A 14,772-nucleotide genomic window follows, 5' to 3' on the forward strand; every position below is an offset into this window, starting at 1 on the left:
AAGACCCCCCCCCTGCAGGTGCTGACCACTTATCAGTTCCTCTGCTTTCTGGCTGATGTTTTGGTCACTTTTGAATGCTGCTGGTGCTTTCACTCTACAGTAGTGGTAGCATGAGACGGAGTCTACAACCCACACAAGTGGCTCAGGTAGTGCAGCTCATCCAGGATGGCACATCAACGTGAGCTGTGGCAAGAAGGTTTGTCTGTCAGCTTAGTGTCCAGAGCATGGAGGTGCTACCAGGGGACAGGCAGTACATCAGAAGATGTAAAGGAGGCCGTAGGAGGACAACAACCCTGCAGCACCGCTACCTCCGCCTTTGTGCAAGGAGGAACAGGAGGAGCACTACCTGAGCCCTACAAAATGACCTCCAGCAGGCCACAAATGTGCATGTGTCTGTTCAAATGATCAGAGACAGACTCCATGAGGGTGGTATGAGGGCGTGTGATTGTGACTGAACTGTGACAGAGTCTGGAGACGCCGTGGAGAAGGTTCTGCTGCCTGCAACATCCTCCAGCATGACCAGTTTAGCATGTGTGTCAGTAATGTGTGGGGTGGCATTTCTTTGGGGGGCTGCACAGCCCTCCTTGTGCTCACCAGAGGTAGCCTGCCATTAGGGTTAGGTACAGACATGAGGTCCTCAGACCCATTGTGAGACCATATGCTGGTGTGGCTGGCCCTGAACTCCTCCTAATTGCAAGACCTCATGGGGTTGGAGTGTGTCAGCAGTTCCTGTAACATGAAGGCATTGACGCTATGGGCTGGCCCGCCTGTTCCCCGACCTGAATCCATTTGAGCACATCTAGGACATCATGTCTCGCTCCATCCGCCAACACCACGTTGCACCACAAACTGTCCAGGAGTTGGTGGATGTGTTGGTCCAGGTCTGGGAGGAGATCCCTCAGGAGACGATCCGCCTCCTCATCAGGAGCATGCCCAGGCGTTGTAGGGAAGTCATACAGGCACATGAAGGCCACACATGCTACTGAGCCTCATTTTGACTTGTTTTAAGGACATTATATTAAAGTTAGTATGTAGTGTGCATGTAGTGTGTTTTTCCACTTTAATTTTGAGTGTGGCTCCAAATCCAGACCTCCATGGGTTAATAAATTTGATTTTCATTGATAATTTATGTTGATTATGTTATCAGCACATTCAACTATTTAAAGAACAAAAGTATTTAATAAAAATATATAATTCATTCAGATCTAGGATGTGTTATTTTACTGTTCCCCTTGATTTTTTTTTTTAAGCTGTACATATATTCTTGTATACATTTTGACCAGTGATAATTTTTAAATTTCTACTCAATAGTGCCTTTTTGTGAAAAATGGCAGTGACCTATAATGGATTTATTAGATACAAACTGTCTGTGGGTCATTTGGGATTCTGTTCATTTCTAATAGACAGTCATGTCCTGACTACAACACCACAACTCATGGAAGGTCATTCCTAGTCACTGTTTGGTCCTCTTGACTAATCAGTTTAGGACCTAAACTCTTCATTACATGCAATTTGACATTTTAGATAGATTCAAAAGGTTCGTCAGGGTAATGTTTTCTTGTCTTCCTTAATCCAAATGACTTTGTATTGAATTAGCCCTTGGGTAACAAAAAAGCCAGTGAATCCAATTTCATCCTAGAATAAATGCTCTGCTACAGATGACAAAGCAGAGGTCAGCTGCCTATTCAGCTTGATCCAAAGTGCAGAGGATGCCCTGTGGCTTTCACAGAACTGCACTCTGACCCTAAACTGACAAGTTGTCTGCTTCATTGTGTCGCAGCCAACACTTCTGTCCATCCATCCAACTTTCTTGAGATTTAACAGGGTGGTGGAAGGACAGAGGGGAGGAAGGTTGGCAAGATGTGAAAGGAATATCCCATGAATTCATTGTGTAGAGGTTATATAATCAGGGACCAGTCTGGTAAGAGTCATTTTCTCCAGAAAATCATGTGCTCCCTCTTTGAATATGCACTCAGCATAATTGGAAATCACAGTGGAGTAGCTCAGTCTCCCAGGGTCGTCATTGCATCAGCCATCTGTTTATAAACATAACTATAGTGCATAATTTAGAGTAAAATGTCAACATCTTTAAATATCAGAAAATAGTAATGTGTTATTTATGCTTTTGTTTTAAAGATTTACCGTGAACCAAGACGGTAACAGCTGACTAGCCGAAATTGTTCATTTGTTTTTTTTCTCCCCCTTTTGCTTTCTCTCCTGACCAGCGGCGTCCAGCTTCAGTTTTTGCGTGCCTCCCTGGAGCACACGGTGTCTGCTGAGGAGCTGGGCTACCAGCTGCCGCGTCGGGCCGGAGGCAGCAACCTGACCTGCACGACGGCCCGCGGCCAGAAGACAGCGCACACACGCACCGTCAAACTGCTGCAGCAGCCTGGCACAGAGGGTATCCAGGTAGAAGCATTTCTGCACAAACAGACAGAAGCTGAGCGCATTCAGTGCATGAACATAACCGTCAGAAGTGGTTTCGCTCACAAAATGAGGTCAAACATATGGCTGCAACTATGCTAATATTTTAGTAATCAAGTGCTCTTTAGAATAATATTAACCGAGTATTTACTGCACAATTACTTGCACATCCGCAATGGATGGATATCAGACACAAAATATTTTTTTTCTATAAAAATGCGAAACACTCGTCTTGGTTTGAAACACCACAGTCCAGTTATAAGAGTAATGATGGTTGTTGGAAGATCCAATGCAGATGTGACAGTGGTGATGACGGGCTAACACTAACATCAGAGTTTAAATCAAAATGCAGAGAGCAGAACACAAGAAACAGGAATGAACTCCAGCATGGAGTAATGAACTGAATACTGCAACACTTAAACAACAATAATTATTAAGCAAGAAATAGTCTGTGTTTCAGTTTTCCTTGTGTTAGTTTTCAAACACTGGTTGAAACATGACACTCTATTGCTTATTCTCCACAAAGCAATGGTGTTGGCAGGGTCGGACTTACCATTATACTCCAGTGCACCTTATATATGTTTTTTCCTTCTTTATTATGCATTTTATGGCTGGTGCGACTAGTACTCCGGAGTGACTTATAGTCTGGAAAATATGGTAATCAAAAATTTACCTAACTAATTACAAATGTAATTAGTTAACTGTTTTATCTTCTGAATAATATATGTAATATATGATATTATAGAAGCTAAACATGGATAACGGTTTTACTTAAAGTAACACATAACTGGACACAGGATGAGGGTCCGGGAGAACTCCAAAACGATGCTCTGTGTTATATTATAAACTCCACCAGTTAAAACCTTTTTCTCCATAGAAAGTGTTAAGTGGTAGGGATGCGCTGATGGTGCACATGCTCATTGGAGAACAACCGACAGTGTTGTAAAATATTTTATTTGTTATTTTCGGCCAGCAAAAGGAAAATAGTTTCTTCATCAGAAGAATGAAGGGCTGGAATGATGCAAGAAAACAGAACAGGTTCAGTATTAATATTGTTTCTATATCAAAAAATTAACGGTATAGTCCTTATCTTAAACTAGGAGAGATAAGATGGATGTTTAAACCACTTTAGCTCCACTTCTCTTCTTGAACCTCGTAGACGGTGCAGTCTGACTTAGGCACAATTATTTTGTATTCTGCACGCTGGTGCACCTGCTTAACAGCTCCCTCCATGAATATACAAATGTATTATTGAATGCTGTAGGCTCATGTGTCTGATTCTTTAGCTGTAGAGGCCAGGGGAGGGGACTACAGGAAAATGTTTGCGCTAGTGTCTGAGTCTCAGTAATTGGAACATGGAGCCCTATAGGATCTTTCACACTCAGGGCGACCTTGAGGGGGGGCCTTTCAAAAAGTTTGCCTAGGGCCCCCCAAAAATGGCTAAGTCCAATTTCACAATAAAATAGTTTGAAGGCATCTTTAAAGTAAAAAATATTGAATGATGGTGGAGCAAACGAAACAAACCTTATGTTTGAACCAAGCGTAGTTGAGTGGTTGAGTAGCCCGAATGATAATAGCACAAGAACCTAATAGCTTTATACTATTGGACATTTGGCGCTAATTTTAAAAGGTTTTGGCTCTATTTTAGTCGTAATGAGCGGACCGGAAAACACAAACATCATTATCCTACCAATGTATAAAACCTAGGGCTGGGCAACGATTAAAATATTTTAATCGCGATTAATCGCCCTGATTAATCGCGATTAATCGCGATTAATCGCATTGTATTTACAAACTCCAAGAATGAATTCAAAAGTAGTGTAAGAGCACTTTTATTTTAATGTTCTGCTGCCATATGAACAAAAGTGTTGTAACATTTGTAGCACTTATTTTTATACTGTATATTTTCAACCCATCTATTGAATTTTAGTGCACTAGTTGATCTTTTCTTCATAAGAGAACAGCATGCACTGCAGCCAAAATATGGCCTTTTTTGACCTGCTGTATATTAGCCAGTCCCTAAGCTTGATGTATCATGAAACTGTTGACCTTTTGGGTTTGTGGTTTTTATTTTATTATTACAATTAAATAATAATAATAATAATAATAATAATATAATAATAATAATAATAATAATAATAATAATAATATAATAATAATAATGTTATGTTCAGTGTTTTTTCGCTAATCCACCTCTTATATATTTCAATCCTTATGTAATTTTGTCTGTGTTGTGTGCACCTGCCTGTTGCTTTAATCCTATACATTTCCCCGTCGTGGGATAAAAAAGGATTAGCTAATGTTATCTTATCTTAAATAACACTTTTTAATATATGTACTGGGTTCTTTCAAGGTCTTAATTACATGTTATGTGTGGGCTCCAGTAACATCCATCCATCCATCCATCCACTGATCTACCTGGATGTTCCCTGGAGGACTGAAACGCCTCAGTCAGAGACGTCTGTGGGTCTGTCGGGGCAATGAGAGAAGTTTCGTCTCCTCTCTCCGTTTCTGTGGCTCGACGTTTTTCATGTTTTTTCACGTGCTTAGATAAATTTGCTGTGTTTTCCACTGAAATGAACCGGCTTTTTTACAAAACATACAGCTGATTTCATTTACGGTATTAAAATAAAGCCAAACGGTGCTACTTCCCCGTTCATGTTTTTTTCGCTGCTGCGGTCTCTCTCAGCTGTTTCTTTGTTAAGTTTGTGTGAGAGCTGAGTGGGCGGGCCAGGCTGAGCCTGCGTGCTGATTGGCTGGCGCCGCTGAGCCATGTACGAGAGGGGAGGGGGAGCGCGTGCTGACTGACACTGACTGAAAGCATGTGAGCAACATGCGTTAATGCGCGATAAAATAAATATCGCCGTTAATAGTCTAATGAATTAATGCGAAATTAACGCGTTAACTTGCCCAGCCCTAATAAAACCCTTATGGAAATAAAGTTTACTATAACAGTAAAAACACATTCCATCTTCATCAGCATGGCATGTTTTCGAGGAAGCTAGCGGGAGCTATCCCGTGAGCTGTATGTGTTTTAAAGCACCGTGAAAACGCATTAAATAAACCATTTAACTTTCACTGCTCAACTCTGCCAAACCTGTTGGTGCCTCAGTGTCAGTTCGGTTCACTTTGGGAATCCTGTTGGACGCAGTTGAAGATGGCAGGGTGAAGGCTGGTTGATTGAAGGCTAGCAGGCGGCTAGCTGAACCGCGACTGTTAGGAGGTGGCTCCGACTCCTAGGCCGTAGAAAGCTAAGCACTGCGGGGCTGCAGCATGTGTGCGTTCGGGCGATGGAAGGTAGGACCTCCACACCTCGACTTCCCTGGTGTAGCTACTGATGTGTGCCGGTTGCAGCGGGCAACTTCTGATCAGCACCTCCTCTCAGCTTGGCCTGGCCGCAGAACTGAGACCGCTCCGAGCCGTCTCGAGTCAGCTTTCCTGCAACAGCTGAGAAAAAATTCTTTACTCCGGCGTCTGGTTACGCAGAAGATAGACTTAATAATTATATTTGTAACCTTTATTTAAACTTGATCAAGACCTGTTTCACAAGGGTCGCCTGTCCAAGAAAAGGCAGAAGCACACATCATAACAACCAAGACAGATGAACCAGTTATTACTATATCGAGTACATTTATTTATTGTTATGTTGGATCCAGGATAGGCCTATTCATATAGTGGCCCGCAGGTCAAATGCGGCCCTTTTAAAAGTTCCTGTTGCTTTGAGAAAATTGCCAGAAGCTCAGAAGAGATTTTGAAACTGTGGTAAGGCTAGGCCATACCACAATATGACAGTATGCCCCCCAATCATCAGATTGCACAGAACATACTCCAGCTTTACAATCGATGATAGATCTTTTTTTGGTGATTTTTGGGAAGAGCTTCTAGGACTTATTCCCCTTGACGGACAACAGGTGAAGTGGTTTTTCAATATATTGTGACTTTTAAATGAACAAGATACTGACATCCTGAAGGTTAGTCTGCTGGTTACTGATGGTGCTACAGCTGTGATTGGTAGGGTACAGGAACTAGTCGCCAAGCTTTTGGGTATAACTCCCCATATACAGTTTCTCCATGTTATCATCCATCAGTTGGCACCGTGTGCTAAGCTCAGTGGTTATCTTAAAAACACAGTGGAAACCATCATCAATATTGTTGATTTTATTCATTCAACTTCCAGATTAAAACACCGCCTGTTCTATAAGCAACTTGTTTTCTTTGCACCGTCTGAGTCAGTTAGGAATTGCTTGAACTGCAGTAATAAATAACTGGAAATAGTGTTTTAAGAAAAGTGAAATAAATTAAATTTGAAGTACTTTCCATTGGATAATAATAAACTTTAGATGAGTGAGCCTGTTTGGTGTTATTGATTACTTTATTAACCAATTAAAAGTAATCACAAAGTGTTATCTGAAGCCTCAAGAAGTTAAATTTCTTATTGGTTCGTCTTTTGAAAAAGAGATAAGGCAGACTGGTCAGTGCCAGCACCTCTGCATATCAAATCTTAGTGCTGACAAGAAGCCTGATAGTATTGCTGCCCGATCTTATTTGACTCTGCGTTGGTAGAACCACCAGAGAAGAACTGGATATTATCTAACAGCCGTACAAGTGCTGATGTAACAGTGCTTGTGCTGTCTAAGTGAGTCCATTCTCCATAGAACAGAGACAATGTTTAATGTTAAATATGTTTGAAATATTAATATATTTTACAGATAAATGTTTCCCCCGGGGATTTACAAAAGCTCTAAAAGTAATGAGTTTAAACAGCAGATATAAAACTCATTTGAGCGCTGTCTTGCTTGAGAGGAATACTTAGTGGCTGATCTTTGTAGCAAGATAATGCAGGCAGTCACTGCACCATTTAGTTGCAAACACTGCTTTATGGAAAGCTTAATTCGTTCTTAAAAAGCAACAGAAGTGAATCAGAAAGAAAAATGACTATATTAAGGCCCGATTGCAAGCATCTGACCTAAAACAGCATGTGAAACGACACCCTCTTTCCTTTTAAATATTTAAATGAAAGGAAGCAGCTAGCCCTGTGGACGTCATTTGTTTCATTTTCTGGCCACTTTTGAGAAAGTTTGTAATTCAGAGGCTGTAAGACATACACGCACAGTACTCGGTTTGTTCAATAATTCATAAAAGAGAGTCCTCTTAGCTACAACAGCTGTAAAAGGCTTAATAAGAGACGAGTGAGGAGCTGTTTCTGTGTGATTACACAAAGCTTGGATAATTAAAGCTTCTTTATACCATGAGAACTAAGGCTTATCACTTCCTAGTGGTGACAAGCTTCTTTTATGCATTATTCAACAAACGAGAGTGCAATCCGGCTCTCTGAGGTGTGTCTGTGCCCGTGCATTTACAAAATGCCGCAACCTCCGGTCATTTATCCGTAATTATAAGAACTGTGTGTTTATTGGGGTACAAATGCATGCATGTGTTGAACCGCTGTGTGTGCATGCAGTCCTCTCAGGACGGATGATTAGATTATTCTCCATTAAACTGACTGGGCACACACAGGCTTTAATGAGGAAGCCGTTTAAGTAAAACACGGCTCAGTTTCTGGATGTAAGGTAGGACCTGGGGAATCCTTCTTATGTGCTTAACAAACCTGATAGAGCACGTTATGCATCGCTGTGCAAACTCCCAGTCAGGGGGTGACGAAAGATAATGATGGTAGGGGAGAGAGAGAGGAGGTAGTGGTGGTGTTTATTCAGGCACACACATAACTGTTAGTATTAAAGATGTCAACAGCATTTAAGTGTCATTGGTTCAAATAGAGTGCAGCGAGAAACACAGCCACTGGAGATCCAAAAGGTGTAAGTTAAAAAGATAATGTCATTACAATCATGCAGATGGTGCATAAACAGAATGAAATATTCTTATTTTTGATTGTGTTTAACTGTGTTTTGGTTGCTGGATGGCAACCAATGCACAGACCTCACTGCTTTGCTGGATTGTTCCAAATAATCAGCTGCTGTCTCATCGGTGCACCTTCTGCGGTCTCCGTGCCTTGGCTGCTGTTTGGATAACCAGATGGGGGCTAAGGGAGGGTTTTTTTCTGAGTGCGGCTCATTTTGCTGTCTGCCACACAGCTTGTGGGTGAACGTTTAGATGAGACCGGGGACTAGGTGGAATAACAAAGACACAATTTAAGAAGCCTCCTTTTCTCTGAAGCAGGGCTGAGCTTGTTACAGGAAGCAAAGCTCCTTCGCCGTGCGCTAATTTGCTTTGCCTTGGTGGGCGAATAATAAAGACTGCTCTGTGATTATTTTTCCCTTCTCATTACCGAGTGCTGTGGCTGACCTTTTGAGCTGACACTGACACAAAGAATTGAATTAATGGAGAAGACCCGCACACGTGGTACTTTGCAATACTTTTTCACCAGGGTGAAAGGACATTTGTTAGTCATCTCCAATTATACATTATCCTCACCAAAATGATGTTTTTTACGATAGAAAAAAAATATTGGATGGCTGTTTTATTATATTATTCTGTTTATAACCTTTAAATAGTGGCAATTATACTGAAAATGGCTTACCAGGATTCTTAGAACAAGGTTATTGCTTTAGATTGTTATACCTGGTGTATACAGACTGTTTCTGTTCTCAAGAATAGAGCCTTGCGACAGGAGCCATGAGTGCACATTTTTGGGGATGCAGGTTTTTTTTGTGTGTGGCAGTCCACACTGGCCAAAAAAAGAAGAGTGGCAGGGTACACTTTGACAGCACTTGGGTTTTGCAAGCATTTTCAAGGTTCAATATAAACACAAAGGTTATTAATTTAGAAGAAAATTTGACTGGCTTGTAAAAATGGCTACAAAGTAACACAAATTATGAGGCCAAACTTTGTCGTTAAAGTGTAATTCACTCCCATGTTAAAGCTACCAGACAAATTTGAACAACGCCATCAAAGTGGGCGGGGATAAGATTGAATGGGAGGGGAGGAGAGGGGGCTGTGTTCAGCATGGGTGGGTGGGGGTAGCAGCCACAACCTTTATTTACCACATTCTCACTACATCAGTCTCTCCAGATTACATCATAACAACCAATATCAATATGGATTCGAAATTTAAAGCAAGACCACCATTCAACCCCAACAGGGTGCCACACTGGATCAGTTCTACACCCTCAGCAGGATCCTGGAGGGGGCATGGGAGTTTGCCCAACCAGTCTACATGTGCTTTGTGGATCTGGAGAAGGCATTCGACCGTGTCCCTCGGGGGATCCTGTGGGGGGTACTCCGGGAGTATGGAGTACCGGGCCCTCTATAAAGGGCTGTTAGGTCTCTGCATGACCGGTGTCAGAGCCTGGTCCTCCACATCGAGAGGAGCCAGTTGAGGTGGCTCGGGCATGCCTCCTGGCCGCCTCCCTGGTGAGGTGTTCCGGGCATGTCCCACCAGGAGTAGGCCCAGAGGATAACCCAAGACACGCTGGAGGGACTATGTCTCCCGGCTGGCCTGGGAACGCCTTGGGATTCCCCCGGAGGAGCTGGCCCAGGTGGCCGGGGAGAGGGACGTCTGGGCCTCCCTACTGAAGCTGCTACCCCCGCGACCCGACCCCGGATAAGCGGAAGAAAATGGATGGATGGATGAATGGATGGGTGCCACACTGATGACTTTAGACACAAAAGCAGGATTTCAACAAATATGCACTAATCTGTCAAAATAATGACCAGGATATGTAGACAGTACTATAAGAGAACCATGTTAACAGTTCATTGGCAAAAAAGTTGATTTGAGGGTGAGTTACCCTTTAAAGTTGAAATAATCAATACACTTCCTGTATTATTCTTCTGCTTCCAGTTGTTGAACACAGACATATTTTATCTGCGGCGTCACCTCCTGCAGCTCCTCAATTTCTCCTCCAGCAAATACATAAAATAACAGAAGAAAATAGAATGCTCTTTATTGTCATTATACAGTGTCTAAGGATTAGCGATTTGAGAGCCTATTTTTCAGTACAGATGCAAAGTATGTACAAAATAGTCAAAAACGTACTACTGTATTTGCAGTAAAAATACTAAATATTAAAATTACTCAAAATATAACAAAAAAATAAAAAAAGAGATGCAAAAGTATCTATACCATGAGGGCATTTGTTATGGCCAATTTCTCTTAAGATGGGTAAAAGTACAAAATGGCTTTTATTTAGTAAAATTAAGAATTTTAAAATGAATCTACTTTTTTTAAATCAGAATTTTTTTGATAATTGCAGATATCAACATGACTTTTTCTAAATTTCGATTGGTTTCCGTTACACTATTGACGTAAACTCATCATCCTCAGGGAATGAGTAATGACAAGAAGAAAATAAGGTTCAGTCCGACTTGGGCAGGAATAAGATTCACATAGCATTATAATCTTGACAAAAAAAATACCATGGTTTCCCAGTATCACAGTAATGACAAACTTTTTTTTTTAATTATCTAATTGATATTTTTTTTAAACAGCAATGCAATAATTATCCATACTCCTCCTAAAAATCTGTAATTATTAGTGCAGTAATGATGCTGTTATGTAAACTTTTATTGCTGCTTTGATTATTTGATTTGAGAAAAAATATCAAACATAGAATACATAGTCCTCATGTCTAATGGCGCAGAATGTTACAGTTGTGCCACAAGACAAGCTACGAGCTATAAACTGGTAAATTAGCTCCATCTAATCTACTGAAGTAGCCAGCCTACAGTATGCTGCCTAACAGGCACACTGCTTCAAGCTTGCATGCTTTTTTTTTACCTTAAAGGAGCATCGCTCAAGTTTAAAGGTAAAAAAAAAAAATGTTGTTCCCATACATCCCTCAAAATTACCCAACATGCAAAATGAGCTTTCTTCTATTTACTGTAGTTGCCTCTATAGGCCTTATTAGTCAGTTCATGAGAGAGTGATTTAGGCGAAACCCCTGAGCGTGTGTGTGGGTGTGACCCGCTGCATGCACTAGTTCACCTGGCTACTTTTTTGATTCTCCGCCACCATTGACATATTAGCAAGAGAACACTGGCTAACTTCAATATTTATAACTTTCTTACCTCAGAAGACATTACGCCTCTAAGCAAAAGACCTGTGCAGTCGCAGCGACAGATGCTTTTCCTCTTCTCCCATGCGCGTGTGGAACGCTGCTGTCATTTCAGCTTGTCGCCACAGGGGGGCAAACTTCAGCAATAACTCTGGAACTTGCACCATGCTCCTTTAATAGACCCCTTGCAACCACGTGACTCCGTTACCCAGAACCCCTTGCGTGGCGGCCGTATTGGTTGGCACGCCATTTGACGAAATGACGAGTTCTCCAGGTATTTTTCTTCTTTAGATAACGTATCACAAGATCGTTTTAAGAGTAAGTTGATGGTTGATGGTATCAGATTGCCAGATCCACACAGCAAAAGCCTGAAGGGACGGAGCGAGTCTGTGAAATGCTGGCCAAGGGTTTCGTACCGCGACACAGCTGCTTTATAAACACGCAGGCCAGTACGGACAAGAGAGCACGAAAGCCCCTGAAACCACTGGACGGCTACAGTTATTTTATATCAGGAAAAAGGCTCCAGCAAACGCCTGCGACGCCATGAGGGATTAAGCGGGTCAGAAAATGGATGGATGGATGGATGTTCAGACATGTTTGTGTAACAGCACAAAGCAGAGAGGAAGACCCGCCCGGTAGGTTAAAAAAACATCACTAGTAGTAGTAGTAGTATGATGGCTCCCCCAGTCCATTGGGAGTGTCTGCCTGCGCTCTTTTCATTGAAAATATCCATTTCTTTCTTCTTTCCTCATCCTTTGGTAAACGACAGAAACGTACATCCAACGATTTGGAATGCCTCTCTGTGCAACCGGGAGCACAACAAGTCGTAGGCATTGTTTAGATTCCAAAAATAAACTAACTAAAAGTACGCTCTAAATCACCCGTTTTGTCATGTAGTAGACGGGCTGTCAGGCTAGCGTGCCCACCAAGATGGAGGTGCGCACCCCCGATCACGTGACTGTGACGTCAGATGCAAGGGGTCTATTAAACTGAAGGGTGGTGCTGCTTTGGGTTCCATGTCACAAATGTATCAGGTAAACCCCTGCATACCTTAACAGCCCCAAAGTTCTCTTTATTCTCAACTTTTCTCGGTTATCAGCGTTTTAAGGAGCTTGTAGACAACATTTAGAACTTTTTGTGTTTCCTCAACGTTGGAGCTGCGGTTGGATGCGCTTCATTGAAGTTTCTAGTGATGGATCTTTCTTACTGTTTACTTGTATGTTTTTGACTAGATGAAACACTTACTGCAATATGTTAACTGATTAAATTATCACAGTTAGCATAACAAAAACAGTCGCATCTGTATATCCTAAAGAATTAAATTACTTCTGAAATTTCCAATCGCCTGCCAACATGTCCAAATTCCCTTGTTGCGTGACAGTCAGAGGTTAAAAGTGCAACAGGATACAACAAAACATTTTCCTGTATATTCCATTCAGCCTTCCTGTATCTGTCAAAAGTCTCTCTCTCATCGTCGCAAAGGCACATGAATAAAACTGCAGACTATTCTTTACATGCTGACAAATAATTTCCTTCAATATCTTCTTACATCTTTGATTTAACTTTAATTAACCCACTGATAAACAAACTGCTCCAGCTGTTTGCACCAAAAAAGTTAGTTTTCTGCGCCCTGGTAGAGCCTGGTAAGGTGATGGGGATTTACTGATGGGGAAGAAAAGAACCACCTAATTTTTTGTTGTGACAGAATCCGTTTCTTAGTCAAACCTCTCCAAACCAATAGGTTGTCTAATCTGATCCCGGGAGCCCATTTTTTGTACAACTTCTGTATTCATTTTCCTTTTTATATCACAACATGAAGAATCGATCATAATGAGTTTTCGGTCTCTTTAATACTTTTGTTTTTTGAGATAACACCCATGCACTCGTATTAATTTATGTCGGCAGTGCCTCAACACTCATCTCACTGGTCCATGATTTCACACTTCAGTTAAACAAAGGTCGATGATGTGCCGGTTTGTCACCTGTTCTTTTCAAAGAGAGCAAATAGGAGTCGTTTCTTACCAGGAGTCTGATGCAGCTTCTGTATCCTTTGTGAACTTTATTATTGCTATTGTGTTGTCGGCACATGGGGTCACCTGCAGGGAACCTCAGGGTCGTCTGGGGGATGAGACCATGAACTGGGAAGGTTTTGCGAAGCTAATGATCACCTTGGTGGCTCAAAACTGGAATGATGAAGTGATGATCAATATGTGTCTGTGTTTTGTTTGGCAGAACACAGACACATAAATAGAAAATAGGAGCTGCTGGGCATAGAGCCAGGTATGCTTTTGCCTATCATGTCCTTGTCCTGGCACTCAGTGATGTTTTGCACTCTTTAAGACACATGTTTGACTCATGCTAAATAGAGAGCTTTGTGAAAATCCCATCTGGCTCTTTGTCCACCCACTGAGAAGCTGCTCATATTTGCATGAGAGTGCGAGCCTTTTTAAACACTCGGAGTCCCGAGGACAGGCAAAGACAGAGCCGCACAAAGCTGGCCGAGGTTGACAGTTCACACATTTCCACAAAGTTACTTACACAAGAACAGTCAAGTAGACACTCACAAAAGCCACTGAAGCATTTACAGAATCACCCTGACACACTTGCACAAAAGGCACTAGACTAGACTGAGCAGAATGAGATAACAGGGTGCTAGATGATGAAATGAAAACCGCCTAGAAAAGGGGGGTTCAGGAAGGCTCCTGCGAGAAGAGGGGAGGGAAACGGATGAAGGAGATATGTTAGATCATATGTCATGATCTATGAGGCTCTTATCGGATCAGAGAGACAGATTGCAGAGCCAACTCTGCAATGACAGCAAAGCAAGAGTTCGATGGGTTCAAAAGATTGGGCAAAAGGAAGGAGTTGTTTGGTCAGACAGCAGATTGCAGGGATGATGGAGGAGGAGTGTTTAGTATCCTGCTGAGCGATGAAGTGACAACGAGAGACGATTTACTGCAGAGAGAGAGAAAGTAGGAAGTCAGTACATGATATGCATGCCATACAAAAAAATCGATCTTTTCATCCTCGCGCGCGCAAATTTTTCCTGCTAATTAGCGTTGCATCGATCATCAATCTCACGCAGGGTCTAACAGGCAGCCATCGGAAGAAGTGTGTTATCGGTCGCAAAGAATGAATCTAGCAGATTCCCCACGCTCCCTTGACTTCTAGCTAAGCCCTGATTAGCCTTGACACAAAGGCACCGAAAAACAGACACGCACACAAAAATCACCAACAATGGAAGACGAAGCATAGCTCGGTTCACAGAAGTCAAGGTAACGTAAAGGCCAAATGGAGGAAAAGATGAAAAAGGAAGAAAATAAAAAGACGTGGA

General features: G+C 41.9%; 1 protein-coding gene across 1 annotated transcript in view; it reads left to right on the plus strand.

The window, feature by feature from the left end:
* The first annotated feature begins 224 nt into the window (after positions 1 to 224).
* The window catches only part of samd10b (sterile alpha motif domain containing 10b), a 40,501-nt gene continuing 25,953 nt past the window's right edge, over positions 225 to 14,772 (plus strand). Inside the window, 3 exon segments of the mRNA XM_036132766.1 lie at positions 225 to 264; positions 2,172 to 2,252; positions 2,255 to 2,409. Coding sequence (XP_035988659.1) covers positions 225 to 264; positions 2,172 to 2,252; positions 2,255 to 2,409 — 276 coding nt within the window.

The sequence above is a fragment of the Fundulus heteroclitus genome, unplaced genomic scaffold, assembly GCF_011125445.2.
Source record: "Fundulus heteroclitus isolate FHET01 unplaced genomic scaffold, MU-UCD_Fhet_4.1 scaffold_54, whole genome shotgun sequence".
Lineage (NCBI taxonomy): Eukaryota > Metazoa > Chordata > Actinopteri > Cyprinodontiformes > Fundulidae > Fundulus > Fundulus heteroclitus.